The 19,931-nt window shown below is 47.7% G+C and overlaps 1 protein-coding gene across 9 annotated transcripts in view; it reads right to left on the minus strand.

The window, feature by feature from the left end:
- GASK1A (golgi associated kinase 1A) overlaps positions 1 to 19,242 on the minus strand; it is a 91,661-nt gene extending 72,419 nt beyond the window's left edge. For 8 of the 9 annotated variants that reach the window (XR_005531353.1, XR_005531354.1, XR_005531352.1 and 5 more), the window contains exon 1: positions 15,522 to 15,817. Coding sequence is in view for 2 of the 9 variants with exons in the window: in XM_039249829.1 (XP_039105760.1) it covers positions 15,522 to 15,524 (3 nt within the window). In the remaining 7 variants the exon portion in view is untranslated. Of the gene's footprint in view, positions 1 to 15,521; positions 15,818 to 19,194 lie in introns of those variants that run through there. The other variant, XR_005531358.1, reaches the window with a different exon arrangement.
- Between the last annotated feature and the right edge of the window lie 689 nt (positions 19,243 to 19,931).

A 19,931-nucleotide genomic window follows, 5' to 3' on the forward strand; every position in this document is an offset into this window, starting at 1 on the left:
AGCCTCTTCTCATTCTGGGGTTCAGGTCCCCAGGAAAGTCCACAGCTGGTCCCTCATCCAACCAACTCTTGGGCAGAGACCCCTTACATTTTGAGTTCTTCCAGATATTCCTTCTACAGAATTGTGCTCACAGCCCGCATCCTCCCATAGAGATGAACAACCAGGGGATGGCCAGGACCACGGGAAGGACCTCAGAAGTGGTCAATAACAGCACAGCAGTTCAGCACAGAGGCTATTATCCCAACAATACTGCCTGCATGCTGTGTGACCCTGGGCAAGTTACTCACCTTCTTTCTTTGCTTCTTACCAGGTCCTGACTGCCACAGCTATGTCATCTACCCACTGGCTTTCAAACTTTTTTTTACCAATATGCACAGGAATACATTTGACAATGTGACCCAATGTGTGTGTGTGTGTGTGTGTGTGTGTGTGTGTGTGTGTAACTGAAATAACAACTTCATGAAATGATACTCTTAAGCGATAGAATGACTCATGTTTTCTCTCTCCCTTCTCTTCACTTCTCTTCCTTTCCTTTCTCTTAAAAAATAACCTGGTAGTGATCTGCTAATACAAAACTTGCCATTTCCTCACCTGTAAATTGGGGGAAACAGACACACCTACTTTGGTGGGTGCTATTCATGCCCTGCCCATAACCCCTCCCACAAGCGGCTTTGACTCTCTGCCTTCAGGCTTGCTTTGGATGCTGGAATATGCCTGCTGGGAAGTTAATACCCTCCAGGATCAGCCCTCCACTGGTGACAGACAGGAACTGGTGGGTAAAGTTTCCATCTGCTTCATCCCACAGGTAGGACAACTCTGAGGCATGTGCTACATAGTTCCCCTGAAGTCCCCAGTGGGAATGAGCTCCAGCCCACAGCGGTAACCTGCTCCTTCCAGCATGCGGCACCAGCTGCCTTCCTGGTCTCACTTTCCATTCCCCACCCCCTCAGCCCCACTTGCTGCTGTCTTATAGTGACATCTTTCAGATAAATTACTTACACTGGAATCTTTGTCTCAAGGTCTGCTTTGGGGAGAAGCCAATCTCAGACACAGCCTTACAGGGCAGTTAGGCAAATTCAATGAGACAAATGTCAAATGCATACTAGGATTTCAGGCTCCTAGTAGATGCTCAGTAAATGTCAGTGGGGAGGAGGGGGAGGAGTTACCCTGGGCAGTGTCACATGAGGTTCAGATGGAGAGGGTCTGTGTGGTGAGGGTCAGAGCAGCCCATGGACAAGTGTAAGGGAAAAACATTATTTTTGGGAAATTATGTTGTTTCTCAATCTGAAACACCTCCATGGACCACACACAAAACTACATTCCTGTGACCCTCTCATAGGTGGTTGCAGGGGTCACCCAAGGTATGGATCTCAGAGGCCGGAGGGTAGACAAAAAGGAAAACTATGCCTCCTGTCCCAAGCAAGGAACCCTGGCTCATGGAGCTGCCCATCACAGGGGCCCTCAGCCCTGCCCCCGAGGAGACAGGACTCCAGCCCAAGTTCTAACCTCAGCTCTGACTCACTGCTCAGCATTTGAAGGAAGCATGGAATGTGTGGTTCTACGTAGGGTGGTAACAGATGCAGCCGCCAGATCTCTGCTCCAGGGACAGAGTGACCTATCTGTCATCAGAAAGACAAACAATCTCTCGGGGTTTGTGCACATTCTCCAGGGACTCCACAAGCCTCAGGCTCAGTAGGGATGGTCCCAGCCCATAGGCATAGGCTAAGAAAGGCACTGAGTAGCCCACCTCCAAAAGGTCCCTGAGAACCCCACTCAACCCCTGACTGCAAGACTAGCCCCCAGGACAAATCTGCTCACCAGCACCTTTCTCAAGCCCCCAAGTTGTTTGACAAGTGTCCTCTCTGAGCCCAGAGGGAGGCAACAGCTTACCAGTCTTGCCTGGCATCACCAGCCCATTCATAACACGTGGGCTCAGAGACAGGCTGCCTGGATGTTGTCTCCAGCCCCACTGTGTCATTGCTATGTCAGCTTGGGCCTCAATGTCCTCATCTGTACAATGGCAATAAGAAGAGTCCCTCCTTGGTAAGGAGGACTATTCGTTAGCTCATTTTAGCAGGTACTCCTGAGCCAAGTACTCCTCCAGGCAGAAGAGACAGGTCATGAAGAAAACAGATAAAAGTCACCACCCTTATGACGGTGACATTCTGGTGGGAAAAGAATGTGACTTCATAAAAATAAAAACACTGCACTAAGCACCACAAGAGTTACATGAGCAAATCATTCAAAACAAAGCCTGATCTATAGTTATGTTCGATCAGTGTTTGTTTTCTTACTATTTCTATGATTGTCATTTTCTAGCAACACCCACGGGGTTACCTCCATGGCAGGACTCCTGGAGTCTGCACAGAGAACACATGCCCTATAGGTAGGCGTCAAAGCCTCTGCCTGCTCCGGAGTTGAGAGGGAGTTAAACCTATGTCCTTTACCTCCCCCTCCCTGCTCGCCCTTGTTCTCTACATTGATTATACGTTGGGGCTTTAGCAGTCCTGCTGGCCCCAGGAGCCCTCTCTGTATCCATAACTGAATTACCATTTTGTTCCAGCTCACAAGAGCACCAGTGTGGGAACACCACAGGCCAGACGGAATTTTGGAGACCCTGTCATTTGTTAGAAATTTTCTCTGGCTGCCCTTGTATTAACTGCCATATATTTGGCTCTCAGGCTCAGGAGTGGGGCTAGGGTGGGAAAGGAGTAGGGGTTTCTTGCTTAAAAACATCCATCAAGTTTCTCTCTGGGCTGTCCCATCCAGCCTTCCGGAGTATTCTACTCCATGGCTGCCCAGAGGACAGGACACAACCCCAGAGAATGGGCAGGGAGAAAGGTGGGGAGTGAGGGGAAGTCTGTCTTCCAAACACACTTCTCCCCTCTCTGAACAAACCCATGACCACAGGGGAAACTGAGCCAATGAAGATGCTAAGGCAAGACCCCACCTCACTCTTGTCTTAAATCCATCCCTGTTACAGCAGGTCAAATGGACTTCTTCAGGATAAGGCCTAGAGGAGAGTTTGCAAACTGGGATCATGGGCAAAATCTGGCCTACAGATGTGTTTTGCCTGGTCTGAACTATTTTCAATAAATTCAAAGCCAATGTTTAAAACCCAGGATATTTCACATAAAAAATTCAGATTTCGGGCTTCCCTTGGGCGCATGTTCTCGGACGGCTGGAGTAGAGTACAGCTCACTCTCAACAATATGCCCTCTACAGTTTGTAGCAGGCCCCACCACTCCCTATTGTCTCCTAACACGACGAGGAGAGACATTTGCCTTTGGGATTTCACTAGCCTTATTGTCTTCCATAGAAGACAAACACTTCTCTGACCTTGGCTCAATAAAGCCTGAGAGACCAAAATGTAGATTGATATTTTTCCCCAGTAACCAGCTTACTTCATTCACTGTGCCAACAGCCTGGGTTCTGTGTGCACATCAGTTTCTACTTTTTGGTCCAGTATACAACCAATATAAGAGCCACTGATCACACTTGACTGTTTACATTTAAATGAATTAACATTTGAAATCTTCATTCCTGGGCACACTAGCCACATTTCAGGTACTCGATAGCCAATTGCAGGTAGAGGCTCCCATGATGGGCCGCCCAGAATAGAGGATTTCCATCATCTCCGGAATTTATATTGGTCAGCTCTGGTAAGACTTACATATAAGAATGGGAGGCTACTGGCAAATTAAAACACTTACTGAGCAGTCCTCTGCATCTGCACTGGGTGCCGCAGGGAAGCTGCTGCCTTCCTGCGGTTCACAAACTAGGCAGAAAGCCATAGGCAAGGACAAGAGGCAATGGAAAGTGCCTGGTGCAGCCACGAGGCCTCTCTCAGTGCTCCAGAACAGGAGCAAGACTCACGATACAAAGTAATGCTTTGCTTGTCCATCACCTGTGCTCTCGGTCCAGAAACAGAGATTCCCTGTGTCCTCATGGAGATGCTGCCTAGACACCGGGGGCTTGGCCCCACATGTTTTGGGGGCTCCTCAATCTAAACACACAAGGAGAGTTGAGTTGGGCTTAAGGGCTCCCCCTCACTGCCGGGACTCCTTCCCTCAGCACTGGCCTCCATATCCACGACGCCTGCTCCGACACACCCCACCACCTGTGTCTCCTGCCCCCACACACCATTCCTCAAGGCGGTCCTGCTCCCAGGGCTTCCCAAATCCACACCCTGCCCACCTCCAGGGCTCCACCTCCAGCCCCTTGCCCTTCCCTCTCCTAGATCTGAAGACGATACACCTGGGACCCTGATCCTCAGGATGACGCTCTCCACAACAAACTAATTTCCAAGGATATTTACTTTTAACAGAAAATTTCCAAAGACTAGGTATCAAGGTGAAAGAGCTACATCTAAGTTGTGAAAATTTTCAGCCTAATTGCTTGGAAAGAGCATCACATTGGTGGTTGAAGGGCCCACCTTCAAGTCCTTCGTATTTGTGTTTGTGAACTGGCCATCACTCAGCATCAGTGCTAAGTTATTCTATTACTGATCTCTAAAATGGGTTTAATAACACCAGCCTTAACAGTTGAGGGGTTAAGGATTCAATGAGATAATACATAAGAAAGCCATAAAGCCCAATGCAAATATATGTTATTAGTATTGAAAGGAAATTATATTTGGACACCCAGCAGAGTGCCCAGTAAACACAAGAAGTTTGTTGAAAACTATTTTTTTATATGATCCTGGAGAAGAGGCTGAGGGAAGATACTTTTAAGCAAAGGGGACCTTTGACATGCTCCCAAGATCAGATCACACAGATGGATGCCTACACAGAAGCAGGAGTTCTGAATCCTTTTAGTACCAAAGACTGTTCTAGTCACCAAGTGAAGTGATGGATTCTTCTCAGGATGATTTTTTTTAAAAATGTATAAAATAAAAGACATAGGGTCCCAAAGACAATCAATTATATTGAATACATTGTACTGAATACATTACATACTGAAATAAAGTTTCAGTATGTACTTTCTTTTATGTATTTTATGTATTTATGTATTATGTATTTATTTATTTTATGTATGTATGTATTTTAAACCTAAAAAATAAATTTATGGTATAGTAACACATGTTCTTCTTTATTAACACATTAATTGGTGTTGCATGTAAGTGATGAATCACTGATTTCTACTCCTGAAACCAATATTGCAGTATATGTTAACTAACTAGAATTTAAATAAAATTTGAGGGGGCGTCTGGTGGCTCAGTTGGTTAAGTGTCCAACTTCGTCTCAGGTCATGATCTCACAGTTCGTGGGTTCAAGCCCCGCATTGGGCTCTGTGCTGACAGCCAGCTCACAGCCTGGAGCCTGTTTCAGATTCTGTGTCTCCTTCTCTCTCTGACCCTCCCCTGCTCACGCTGTCTCTCTCTCACAAATAAATAAAACATTAAAAAATAAATAAATAAATAAAATTTGAGGGGGAAAAAGCACCCTTTTGCCAGGAGCTGCACCAGCCTCTCTGGATGGCAGTCACAGCAAGGAAATGGCAGTGTTTGCACAGCTCCTGCCATGAGAAATGAAAACTGGTATCTCCTTCTGCTACTACTGGCTCATGTTGTGCTGGTATTGACCAGGCCTCACAATATTCCATATCAGACCAATATTCTGAACACAGATACCTCATAAGAAAAAGCATATTCCTGCCTTTGCAAGAGAGATTTTAGATGAAAGCTCTATGGATGATTGTCAAAAGGCTCTTCCTATGGGCCTTGCAGATCCAAGACTTAGGGGGTTAAGAACACAAGAATTACAATTGAGCCTGGCCCCGAGACAAAGAGCCTAATTTAGAGTTAAGGTACAGATAAGGGCAGAACTTATTAATACTTACACCTTCTCCTAACTGGTGATGTATGGCAGTCCCTTCCCCAAGGCCTACTTTCTGCAAACACCCTCCCTTACAGGTGGCTGGGATGAGAATAGATAAGAGTAGCTAAAGCATTACCCACAAACACAGGCCGACATATTTAGGGCCTCCATGGTGTTCACACATTCAGCATCAAATAGGTTTCCACAAACAACTTATGAACCAACTCAAAAACATTCATCTGAGAGCCAGACAGAATGACTCTTAGCCCATCTATACACTTAACCTATGACCTAACTTTAGTGTTATTAACTTAGAACAAATATGTATCCTGTCTTTTACTAAGAATACCCTGCTAAATCTTTAGTTATAAGATTTACTTAACCTCACTATAATTGGAATAGTTCTGCAGGAATATTTCTGTAAAACCTGCTTCTGTACACTTTCCAAAACATCTTATCACAAAGAGTTATCCATTGTAAAAATTCCTTTTTCTGATGTCATGTTATCATTTAACCTATAAATAAAGACACCAAAACCGACAGGATAGAGATGCCTGCCTGGTGATCAGAAAGAATCTCAGGACTCTCTCACTCTCTCTCTCTCGCCGACACCGTCCATCCTTCAGGGACCCCTGGACCTGCTGGAGCCGCCTCGGCCTCCAGCACCCTTTGAACCCTTCATGCTTTAAAACTGTACCAAGTAAGTAAGCTATTACAACAATTACAGTTTAAACCCATTCACCCTGGGAGTGAGTGGCACTGCAGGGGAGCTGAGTGCATGTGGGCAAAGAGCCAGGAGCCTTTCCTCACTCTCAGTGCAGTGACTAAACAGAGTGGCATTGCCCAGTCAGCCATCTACACCCCCACCCCAACGGGAAATGAAGGGATTTTAACTAGCGTTTCAAGAGAGAATGTTCTGGGGGGAGAAAAAAAGGAATACAATAGCATCTTTGTCGTTGCAATAGGATCTCTAGAGTGCCAGAAGTGAGGGTAGTTGGGGGAGGAGGGTGAGACAGAACCCAGGCAACTGACTGTTTGAGCTGCCTGGGCCCGGGGCCCTGCAGACAGTGGCTGGTGTACAGGGAGGCCGGGAGTGAGTGCTCACACTGTCTAGGAGGCCACTGCTGCCGCCAGCCAGTCCCTGAGCTGGGGTCCAGTTCCCCCAGGAGGTACACACTGAGCCTCTGTATGGACAGACAACAGAGCCACTCTGTCCTAGAGAAAGAAGCTTGTGTGTCCTGCCCACCTTCCTCAGAGCACAGGGATGGACATCCAAATGGCCCATTCACTAGCCATCCCAGCCTGGAGCCCTCACACTGCCTGCAGCCTCCACCTCCGGTGCGTCCCAGACAGCACAACCCAGAGCCCCATCCCAGCCTGGGCACAGCTTGAGCCTTTTGCCCCTCCCTCCCTTACCTCCCTCCCCTGCTTCCTTCCTTCTGGGTGGCCATCAGTTATCACGTTATCCTTGGGGCTGGAGTTCACTCATCTCCTTTGGGGAAAAGAGTGAAGCGTGCCATGCTTGGTGCCATGCTTTTTGAAATTATGACTCTCTGATATTTACTATATTGGATATGACTATATTTGGGTCTTCTCTTCCCACCTCAGGATGACACCAAGCATTTAAAAGTACTAAAGCAATTTTTTAAAAAATTTAAATCTTTGCCCTCAGTTTATAGTCCAGACGGGAAGATGGCCCTAGACAACACTACCCAACTAAGTACTTAGCTGGATTGTAGAAACTATTGAAGGGGGTATATGCTGCTCATTTACGTATATCAAGGAGTAGATTCACATGGATAATCTCCTTCCAGGAAATATGGAAAATGAGATACAAGGGACAGAATTGTCAAGACAATTCGCCAGCGCCTGACGCATTGGGGGTGAATGCACAGCACTAGTGCAAAACCAGTCTGGACAGAGGCCAGGCCAGCCACTGGATCGCCAAGTTTCTTCTGCTGTTAACCCCTGTCCCCCCGCCACTACCACCACAGCAGGAGCACGGGGCTGACGCCAGACATGTGAAGCGCGGAGAGTCAGTGTCAGTGAGCCTTTGCCAGCCAGGCCAGTGGAAAACGTCACTGCTCTGCCAGAGAGCAACAAGCTGCTGAAACCAGCCCAGGACACTGTGCCTGGTACAGCCCCGGCGCCACGTGTCCCCTGAGCGCCAGGATCATAGGCTGTGAGAAGCTGCAGCCTGCTCCTCCAAGGGGCCAGTCCTTCTTGTCTCTGAGCCTCAGTCCCCTCATCTTACATCCACACATCCCAGCTCTGACTCTTCTCTTTTTCTCTCCCTTTCTCTCTTCTAGCCTCTCCCCTCTGGTGTCTTCCACCAGTTCTCTGGCTGGTAACATTTCTGAAAGAATCCCTACCTGACTTGGCTTTTATACATGGAGCCGTGGACCTGCTGCCTGAGCCAAAATGAAAGCATTTGAATTCTCCAGATGGCTCTGGAAGAGGCTGTTTGCTCATTGCAAGCAAACACCCTCGAAAGCCAAACAAAAACTGCCCACAAGTAAACAGCATGTGACATAGCCCCTTCCTGCGGCCACTTAGTAGAAACCCAAAGTCAAGCCTGTGGCAGGAGGGAAAGCTGGGGATGGAGAGATGGAGGAGCTACAGGCAAGGTGGCGGGGGACAATATAACCAACACCATGCTCATTTATTCTTGCGACTACCCCTATCCAACATTGATGATTATAAGGGCAGAACCAATTTAGATTAAGGGAGGAATGTCCAACACTTCACTGTGGCTCTTAACAATATAACATAATAATCTGTTTTATAGAATTAAAATGATTAGTATCATTTTTAAATAAGTTACTTCTACATCATGATTACTTCTAAGTGTGACTAGTTAAAGGGCATTAGAAGATAAATAAAAATGAAGACGAAGAGAGAGAAGGAAGGCAGACAAGGGGTCTGTATAGCTATATGCCTGAATAGGAAACAAATCACTCCTGACCTGTCTGGGCTCCCTATCTGAGGTTACCAAGGACTAGCGGCTCTCCCACCCAAATATATCCCCTCTCAGCTGCTCCTCCCAGCCAGTCACAGGGTCCATCCTCCCTCATGTCTGTCCAGATCACCTTCCTTTCCCAGATGCTCCCCTCCACTCCCTGCAGCCTCCTCTCCCTCTGAAACTGCTCTCTAAAATACAAACACATCCCACCCCCCCATGCCCAAACTTCCATTGCCCTCACTGCCCTCCGGATATTAACACAAATCCACCCATGCCCGAGAGCCAAACTCTGCTTCCAGCCCTATTTCCAGGAGGTTCCCCCTAACTCACTTCCACCCAACTTTTGACAGCTCACTTCTGCCTCCAGAGCTTTGCACATGCTGTTCCTTCTGCTAGGCTGCCTTGCCTTCTGGTTGTTCTAGTATTTTAACTTACAGTACAACTACAGTCTCTGCGGACAGTTCTAGGAGTTTTCACACGCATGTGTAGAACCACCACCACAATCAGGAGACAACAGCTCCATCACTCCAAAAGCCTCCCTTGTGCCCTGCGTTTGGAGTCACAGCCTCTCCATCCCCAACTCCTGGCAACCACCACCTGTTACCTACGCCCTGCCCAGAATGTCAGATAAATGGAATCGCACAGTAGGTGGCCTTTTGAAATTGGTTTCTTCCGCTCACCAAAGTGCCTTTGAGACTCATCCCAGTGTTGTGTGCAGCCGGAGACTGTTGTCTCTATTGCGTGGTATGGCTGGACCTCACCCTGTTGGTCCAGTCTACAGTTGAGGACATTTGATTTGTGTCTAGTTTGGGGTAATTATGTATAAAGCTACTATACACATTTGGATCCAGCTGTTTTTCATTCTTCTGGGGTAAATACATAGGAATAGGGTTGCTGGGTTCTGTGGGGAGCATATGTGTAACTTGACAGGAAACTGACACACTGTTTCCCAGTGTGGTTCAATCACCGTACATTTCTACCTGTAATGTATGAGCGTTACTGCGCGCCCTGGTCAGCACTTGATATAGTCAGGGCATTTTGCTTTTTAGCTATCCAAATAGATAATCGTGGCTTCTCTTTTCTTCAGTTGACAAAAGCCAGGCCATCCTTAGACATGCCCCATGCCTCCTCAGTCCTCGGAAGCGCCCTTCCTCACCAGAGCATTTAGCTCACAGGACAGAAACGTTTCTTCGTGCCTCCCTCTCCCTGAACTTACCACCTGCTCTGCCTTACACACATACCCACACAGGCGCGCACACAGATGGCAACACCAGACTGCATACTCCCCAGGGGCAGGGTCTCTGTTACTCATCTTTGTATTTTCTGCTCTAGCACTATGTCTGGCTTACAGCGCATATTTTCTGAATGAATGGGTGAACAGCATTGCAGCAGAGAGAGAGAGAAAGAAAGAGCACTAATACACACTTAACATAAGATTGTGAATTCCCCTTTCGTGGCCTTCTAGATGAGCCACTCTGGAATTTCAAAGCCACTGGGATAGACTCAAGCTCTGCCTAAAAGAGACACAAGTTCATTGAGAATCAGTCAAGACCTAGAGAGCAGTGTTTCCCACTTCCCCTTCTCCCTCCCTTTCACTCTTAACACCCACTCACCACTGAGTTCACCAGCTGCTATCATAAAACACCTTCCAGCCTCCACTCAGTGAGCAGTTCCAGGGCCACCCAGCTGGGCCCTTGGGAATACAGCCATATCCCAGGCCACTTTGAAGAATAGGTGTCTGTATGTGTGTGTTGGGGCTGGGGATCCACACAGAGAAGGGCAGGCTGGGGGTCACCCACAAACCATTGTTCCAGCCTCACACATGGCCCTTCAGATGCAGACTTGTGTAGACACATCCAGACAATGGGGGACAGCAAGCCCAGCCCCCCAGATGGAAACACCTCCACAGTCCCATCAAAAAGGGATCCAAGCAAAGACAGCCCAGGTTGTTCACATACCTGGGCCTCGTGGAAACCCGATGCACTCTGTTATCTACACTGGTGCCTTGGATGGTGAGGGAGGGCTGGGCCTCCCAGGTCTGTTCCAAGGGGACTGTCACCATCTTTGAGGCCCATCAGAAGCACATTTCTTTCTCTGGCCCCTGAAACAACTAAGGAACCCATTTCTTTGTGAGGCCTATTCCCCACCCCCACTCCCAACCCACTACTTTGTGAATCAGCCTCTTCTTGGGTTATTTAAAACCCTCTGCTCCCTGGCCAGTCCTGTGCAGAGCCTGGCTCACCTATGCAGCAGGTTACAGGGGTGCCACAAGAGAAAGGGTATAAAATTCCCCATGGGCTCCAAAGGCTGGAATGTCATGGTTCCCAGTTCAGATTCCAAAACGAGTTTCGCCTCTTTTCTTCAGCTGAGCCTGAGAAACGTGGGCCAGGTGGCTGGCTAGAGCACCCCAGCATTAGACCTCAGGGGCCTGTGGCTGAGTGGGGACTGTATGTTCACCCAGTGTTCAGCAAGGAGGCCCAGGGCACACAAACTGGGCAGACATCTCCTGCAGGCTGGGTATTTCCTTCCTGGTGAGAAGAAAGGAGCAAGAAAACTGCTTTAGAATAGAATCTGTCTGCAGGTGATCAGTACTTAGAGTTCCAGTAGCCCCTCTGTGACTGGTGGTGAATGAAAGTGCACCAGCGACTTCCCTACCATTTGTTTTTAGGTTCTGACAAAAAGAAAACTATGTTGTGGGTCTTCTGTAAAGCCCTCATTCTTACAGCACCTTTGGGGCACCTAACGTTTCACTTCCATTGATTCCATTTGATCCTTATAACAGTCCATTATTATAACCCCATGCTATAGAGGGGCCTGAAGCTCAGAGCACTGGAGTCCTTGCTCAGAGCCATGTGGTAGCCTAGCCTGGCACAAACCTCATTCTGATTTTAAACCCTGTGTCCTTTCCTTTGCTACTCCAAGCTGCACCAAATGCCTCGTATATGAAGAAGCTACAGAGAACTAGGAGAACTGGGCTATAATGAGCTCTGGGTAACGTTGAGAAGGTCACATCTCTTCTACGATCTCAGTTCCTTCACCTGGAGATTCCCCTCTAAGTCTTAACCACCAGCAATTTCAGCTCTTGGTTCTTTTGAAGAGAACTGACCCATGTGTGAGTTCTCCTGGGACCCTCTACCTCTGTGGCTGCCTGTCTGATGCCATGCCCCCAGTACAGAGTGAAGACAGACAAGAGGAAATGTCTCCCACACCCATGCTCTGGCCCTCAAAGGTAACTGCAGTAAAATCTTTTATAAAGAGACTAAAACAATTTGTTCCTGTGAGCTTGTCTGATTTCCACTTAGCCAGGCACTCAGATCCCCATTTCCATGGATAATCAGAAGCTGGCTGCATGCCACTGAAAACAGCTCCAAGGTGGGAACAACCTCAAGTCCACAAGCAGAGAGATGATTATCAAAACCACGGTGCTGAGCACTGCAAGCATGGCTATGAGTATTTTTTGGAGATGCAGAAATGGAATATGTTTTGACAAAAAGTGGAGTGAAACAAACTATAAAACTGCATGTTTTTAGTTGATATAATGTCAGCTCTTTAAAACAATACTCAGGGGTGCCTGGGTAGCTCAGTTAGTTAAGCATCCAACTTCAGCTCAAGTCATTATCTCATGGTCTGTGAGTTCGAGCCCCAAGCCCATCTCTGTGCTGGCAACTCAGAGCCTGGAACCTGCTTTGTATTCTGTGTCTCCCTGTCTTCCCAGTCCCCCCCGCCCCCCTGCTCATGCTCTGCCTCTCTCTCAAAAATAAACATTTAAAAAATAATAATAATATTCAAAGAGATTAGGAAATATGCCAAAATGATACCCACAGTCATCTATAGAAGTTGGCAGTATGGCCATATATATGATCAGGAAGAAAATGTTTTTTTACAATCTTTTATTAAAAAATTTTTTAATGTTTGTTTATTTTTGAGAGAGAGAGAGCGTAAGCAGGAGAGGGGCAGAGAGAGAGGGAGACAGAATCTGAAGCAAGCTCCAGGCTCTGAGCTGTCAGCAGAGCCTGACGTAGGGCTTGAACTCATGAACCATGAGATCATGACCTGAGCCAAAGTTGGATACTTAACTGACTGAGCCACCCAAGTGCCCCAGGAAGAAAACATTTTTTAAAGTTGGCAATAATAATCTTAACTTCTTCTATCAATATTTTTCATCTGAGTTCTGGGTCTTAGCACACACCAAGTACCTGCCATCATTGTAAGGAAAGATGGCAGGTGTCTGTCTCAATCTTAGCTTCGGAAACACACACACCAAGCCCTGCCAGAAACCCCACACCCCCTTCAGGATGATCAAAAGTACCCTCACAGGTCCCGCACTCAGTGTTCACTTCTGCAAAAAGACATCTAAGGACGCCAGACTTTTAGCTTTATATTCCTAACTCAGAGTTTCTCATTTGATGTGCCTTGAATCAGTAATATGACAGTGTCAAGGAATTACTAGATAAAGGCTACCATATTCAAACAAGCTGGGGAAGTTCACATCTCAGTTTTAATGAATTACAAGAGGTTTCTCTGTGGAATGATCCTGTAAGAGGGACACAGAAGACATATCATTTGCAGATGAAGTTCACCGACAACTTCTATTTAGGACTATCTCAAGGAACTCCTGCTCTACAGATTCAGGGATATCTGGGGAAGCGCACTTCCTGTTCCCTCAGCCTTCTAGCCGTGTGCTTCTCAGTCTTGGCTGCACACTAGGGTCACCTGGACAGCCTTAAAAACAAATCCCTTGGTCTGGGTCTGGTCTGGATTTGGTCTGGGGAGTAGTCTGAGCCAGGGCTGAGAACCACTTCTTCCTCACACCATCATAATTGTACATGCTAAGAAGTCAACACCAGACTGGGGTCCAACCTCAAAATTATTCATGTACCATCCATTTTTGAAGCTAAATGGAACCTCAAAGGAGGTCTAGTTCAAGCTCTCATTTTATAGAAGAAGAAACTGAAGTTTCCAAAGGATCAGCCCCCCACCTCTTCCAATGCTTGTTCTGGTCAGTGACAGGCTATACCTTGGGCCCCCAGCCTCTGGACCACAGGACCCTTCATTCAGAGGTTGAAGCAAACAAAATCTTCAGATCTCCAAGGCCATTTTACTGCCAGAGGTTGTTTTATCAGGCCACCCATCTCTCTGGCAAGTGGACCCTGACACAAATGAAATTCTGACTCAAGTCCTCTTCCTAACTAAAGACAAGAAGCCAGGAGACTGCACGCTCACAAGGACCGACTGGAAGCCCACACGGGCAGTAGAGCAAACACATCGATGCACCCTTAGGCTGCTAGAGCAGACAGAGGGTACTTTCTCTGTGCACCCCACCTCCATCGCAGGCAGCCTGAGAAGCTATCACGCACACCTTTAAAATCAAGAGACTCCTGCATACTTGTGACAACCTTCTGAGTTGATGGCTTTGGCCCCTACCCTCTTCTGGCAATATTCTTGCCCCTGAATATGGAATTTTATAGTAAAAAAATCTCCATGCTTTTCAGTTTCACATCGTGTACCTCCGATTACTCCCCTTTTTCTTTTTTCTTTTCTTTAAGTTTATTTATTTATTTTGAGAGAGAGAGAGAGTGCACGCGCACACACGAGCTGGTGAGGGGAAGAGAGAAAGGGAAAGAGAGAGAATCCCAAGCCAGCTACAAACTGTCAGTGTGGAGCCCAATGGCGAGACTTGAACTTACAAACCAAGAGATCATGACCTGAGCTGAAATCAAGATCGGATGCTTAACCACCTGAGCCACCCAGGTGTCCCAACTTCCCCTTTTCAACCTTAAGATTCCATTATTTCTCTCTTTAGCAGCTTGAGAAAAAAACCTATGAGCATTGGAGAAAGGGCACCCTCCTATTGACCAGCTCTTGGTCGCTAGTCCCCACAACTCTCCGACACCTTTGCATCAGGGGAGCTGTTCCCTCAGAGACCCTCCATCCTACAGAAGAATCTCCAGGTGCCCTTCTAAACTCCAGGCCCACAGCTAAGCTCCCCGAGAAGTATCTCCAGTAAGCTCTAATCTGATCTCTGTGAGTTTAAGAGTGGGAAGGGGGGAGTGGGTCATAGAAGCAGATAGAAGAGCCCTGTGGGTGCCTTCAGAGTTCAAGGTCAATCTGGCCTCCTGCCCCTCTCCCTCTCCCCCAGGGTAGGGCAGTGATCAGCTGGAGCTGGCGGGTGGAGCTGCTGGGCGTTTCCAACCCGAAGCAGAGCTAATAAGCAGCCAGTCCAGAGGGAAGCCCCTTTCCTAAGGCTGCACAAACAGCCTGGGTCTCACCCTCAAAGGGTCTGTCTTTTCTGCGGGCTGGTGTCCGTGAGTTTTACCAGTGGAAAGGAACGGTTCACAAGTGCTTCAGCTTCCCGAATAACATCCCAGACCAACCAGCACTTCTACACCTGCCCTGCGGTCCAGGAGATAGAGCCAGGAGCTGGACCCTTACCGGAGTCAATCTATTTCTACGAGGATTGAGGTTCAGGCAGGGTGTGCGGGTCCATAATGAAAGCTCCCTTATTATGGTCATCCCCGCCTAGGAAAGCAGCAAAGCTAATTGCCCACCCTCTCTCCGCAACACCCCCTCCCCTGCACGCCTTGTCCTAGGTGCAGAAATAAGAGCCGCTGCAGCCCCCAAGCCACCTTCCGGAACAATTCCACCTTCAAGCGCCCAGAGCTGTGCGCACTGTCCGCGGCGACCCGCCTGGGTGCCCACCCGATCCGCCCACCCGAGCGTTCCCTCTCGAGATTTCCTACCATGGCGCCCACAGTGACTGGACCCGCTCCTGGGATCTCTCAGCTGGCTCGCCGGCTCATCCCACCGCCCCGGGGTCGCCACTTGCTCCGTGACTCTCCAGGCTTCCCTAGACGCGAGTTTCCCCAGACCGAAGGTCCACAGCTTCCCAGCAGCCAAGTGGCGCCACGACTCCTGGGTGTGCAGTGCGCTCGGGGATGCTCCGCAGGTGGGGTTGTTAGAGGAGCTCCGGGAGAATGCACGCGGAAGCTGCGTGTCTGGGGGTGCAGGAGCCCTTCTGCACCCGCGAGCCTCCGCGTTCAGCTAGGGACTTTTGCAGAGTGTGCGATGTCCCTGCTGCGCGTCCCAGCCCAGCCTCCCCACTTCCCCGAAAGCTAGGGAGGAGGAGCTCCTTTCACAATAAAAGCCCCGACCTTGGCTCCGGCAGCCGCAGCCGCCAAGAGCAGGGGCCCAGGTGCTAGAAAGGAACGGGTCCCGCCCGCCCCGCGCTGAGCTGAGGCCGGGCGGCAAAGCAGCAAGACCTGGCAAGTGGTCTTGATTCCTCCTCCGAGGTGTGAGGGTGCTCCCAGAGCCGGGGCAGTCAAAGGAGGGAGTAGAGAGGGAGAGGGAGGGGGAGGAGAGGAAGGGGGGGAAGAGGGCCGGGCCGGCCCATCGAGGGTCGCCAAAACTGTGCTCTTCCTTGCAAAGTCACAGAAAGATAAGTCTTTCCGCTGGCATCTCCTAACCTTACTTGGGCTCAGAACCCCAGGACGGTTTGGAAGGAAATATGGTAGAAGAGCCTTCGGACGTTTGTCACAATGGACATTTTTCCCCCTTGAGAACTAATCAGTGTTTGATCGCTGGAAGTAAGTGGCTGATACCGACCCCTCTGCTCTGGATGCATACAGTGTTTGCATCCCCTAGGTCACAATCGAGGCAGGATCTAAGGATTCATAGAGTGTTTGTGTCCCCTGGCACAGTGGAGGCAGGACCTAAGGGTCTGCATGCTCCTTGTTGGAGAGAAGGCTAGGCTGGGAGTCCACAGTCCTGGAATGGGGGAGGGGGGGAAGGGGTCGCTCTGTTAACAGCTGAGTGACATTTAATAGTTGAGTCACCTTTAACTGGTGCCTAGATGTCTTTGAGACCTGTCCCTAAGTAGACCAACGTTTGGATCTCAGGATTCTTAAGAGCCTATAGGCATGAAGGTAGAGGAGAGGGCAGAGTCAGCAGTAGACAGAATCTGGGAGCCAAGCTGGAAAGATGGAAACAAGAATCATCACTAGATGGTCTGAAACCATCTTCCCAGGAGTCACGGCCATGGAATGCTTCGAGGGTGTCACTGATGACAGTGCTTCTAAAGGAAGACAAATATTCAGAGGGTTTCCTTAAATTGCGTATGGTGTCGGGAGACCGGTGGAAGGGAAAGGATTTCTCCAGTCCTTTTTATGTTCCAGATGCTTCCCACAGATTATTTCATTTCATCGTTACAAACAGTCCTAAGAGAGAAAATTTATTACCACCATTTTACAAGTGAGGAGACTGAGGATTGGGGAGCTGAAGTGACTTTCCTAAAGCCAGATAGTGAGTAAGTCGTTTTTAGCAAACCAAAAAAAGCCTATTCCTTAGAGGAAGAGAGGAAGAGGAAGAAACTGATAAACCAGGAACAGGAGGCAGGATGCAGTGCCAAAGACTGCAGCGTGTAAGGAGATTAGGGCACAAGGGGAGCACAGAAGAATCTGAACCCTGGATGAGGACAGTGACGGAGCAGGAAGCGGACCCTGCAGGCTGTTTCGTTCAGACTGCTGAGGAAACAATGTGGTCTTTTGAGCCTCCTTTTCTGACTACAACCTACATAAGATGTACATTCTAGGGGCACCTGGGTGGCTCAGTCGGTTAAGTGTCCGACTCTTGATTTCAGTTCAGGTCATGATCTCATGGTTCTTGAGTACAAGCCTTGCATCAGGGGCTCTGTGCTGTCAGTACAGAGCCTGCTTGGGACTCTCTCTTGCTCCCTCTCTCTCTGCCCCTCCCTCATGCGTGCGCTCTTTCTCTCTCTCTCTCAAAATAAATCAACATTAAAGAAAAAGAAGATGTACATTCTTGGCCATGACTCTTTACATAAACATTTATGTATAAATGTCATTAAAATCAAGTTTTTAAAACAGCATTACATGGGATGCACTCTGACGTTTTCTATTCTATCCCATTATAATTATTTGTAATGGTGAGCTCAAGTCATTATGTTTATTTCAATAGTATATACTAATAAGTACTGTATGAAAAACGCTACACTAGGAAGTGGAGCAGACATATTCTTTTAAACTAATGTTTTCAAATGGTTTTGTGGTATTCTGCAGAATTTATCTGCGATATAGAAAAAGAATTTAAGAGGGAGGGATTCTTTGGCCAACTTTGAGAACACTGAGCACAGTCAAGCAGACTCTCTCTCTCTCTCTCTCTCTCTCTCTCTCTCTCTTTTTGGCAGTAGGACTTGTCAGAGCCTTCAATGCTACTATACATTGAGATTTTCTGAGGAAGGAGGAAAGTGACTAGTTTTTTCCAGATTTACTGGATGCTAAGCTCTGTTTCTGTGGATTCTTGGGACACACTTGGGAACAGCTGCTCTAGGATCTACCTAGCCAGGTGAATTGTCAACATAAGAACAGAGTCAAAATCCTACATTCTGAAGGCAGATTCCCAAGCGCAGCCTCATTTTGTTCACCTGATACCCTGCTCAGCTAAGAAGGGGCCCAGATGGTGAATGTAGGACCTTCATTTGTAAATGAACAACTGTCACTTTTGTAACCCAGACTGAATGGAAGCAGTCAGGATTCCAGGAGTGCCCAAGGCCGGGTAAGCAGGGAAAACTGAGTTCTGGACCTGCTGAACCCAGGACACACCTGGACCTGCAGTGATTCCAGCTGCCCTTCATGGAATCCTGCCTAGAAAAAGCACCTCCCCTTTCTTTATTAACCCCTAGTTCCTTCCAGCTGTGAAGTGCTCTAATTCAGACCACTGGTCCATAATACCTTAGATGTGATCATTTACTTCCCTGATAACATCCTCCTGCACAGGGCCATGCCCATGGCTGTGACTCTGTGACCGACATGTCTACATTCTGACAGTCTTTGACATGCACTTTTTCTTTCCCTGGCCCCCTGCTTCCTCCCTCTCCGTGCATTATTTGCTGCACACTCTGTAATGGATGTTAATGTCAAGAACGAGGAAGAGGTACCACTGCATTAGAAAACTCTCTGGCTATCGGGGTGCCTGGGTGGCTCAGTTAGTTGGGCTACCAACTTCAGCTCAGGTCATGATCTCGCGACGTGTGAGTTCAAGCCCCGTGTTGGGCTCTGTGCTGACAGCTCAGAGCCTGGAGCCTGCTTCCGATTCTGTGTCTCCCTCTCTTTCCACCCCTCCCCTGTTCATGCTCTGTCTCTCTCTCTAATTAAATAAACATTTAAAAACATTAAAAAAAAAAAAGAAAACTCTCTGGCTATCTACCTAAGCTACATATACACGAGCCCTGTGACCCAGCAAATCCTAGACCTTTAGCCAACAGAAATGCCTACACATGTGCCTCAAAAGCCACATACAAGAAAGTTCACAGTAGCATTACTTGTGATCATCCCAAACGAGAAACAACCCAAATATTAATCAATAGTAGAGACAATATGTAGATTGTGGTATATTCACACAATGCAGTGCTTTACAGCATTGGCAGCTCGTGAACTACAGCCACACACGAACATTCTGCGGAGGGAAAGAAGGCAGCCAGGAAAACAGACCTACATGGGCTTTCATTTGTATGAAGTACACAAACAGGCAATGCTGATATCTGCTGTGCGAAGTCAGGTGAGTGGTTACCTAGGGGAAAGTGAGGCCTGAGAAGGAGATGTGAAGAGGCTTTTGTGGTGCTGCTAGTGTTTTTTGTTTGTCAGTTTGGCTACTAATTTTTGCACCAATTACAGCTGAAAATAAATCAATACTGTAATACTTAAAATATGTGTACCTTTCTGTATGCACGCGAAATAAAAATTAGCACATACTGTCTTTAGCCTCAAAGGACTCATGATCTAGCCTAGCAGTCTCCAAACTTTTAGTATTATTCAACTCAGTCCCAATGAGGTTTTGAATATATCCCCCAATACGTGCATTACCTACCTACAAATTACTTCAGTGTACCACTTTATTTTCTACTTATTATAAAATGTACGACAATAAAAACAACAAAATTTTGAAAGGCTTAGGTTAATACAGCAGAAATAGAAATTTAAATGTTTCTTTTCACACCTTAAGGGGTGTTTCTATAACATGAATGGGCTGCTGATGTCTCATTCTGAAAACCTGGGGCCAGTCTGATGGGCAAGAACAACAGGTGAACATATCAGTGTGATAAAAAGTAAGTAGGAAGCAGGCCTTCCCCCTTCTCC

This window comes from Hyaena hyaena, unplaced genomic scaffold (assembly GCF_003009895.1).
Source record: "Hyaena hyaena isolate Hyena2069 unplaced genomic scaffold, ASM300989v1 scaffold_350, whole genome shotgun sequence".
NCBI classification, from domain to species: Eukaryota; Metazoa; Chordata; class Mammalia; order Carnivora; family Hyaenidae; genus Hyaena; species Hyaena hyaena.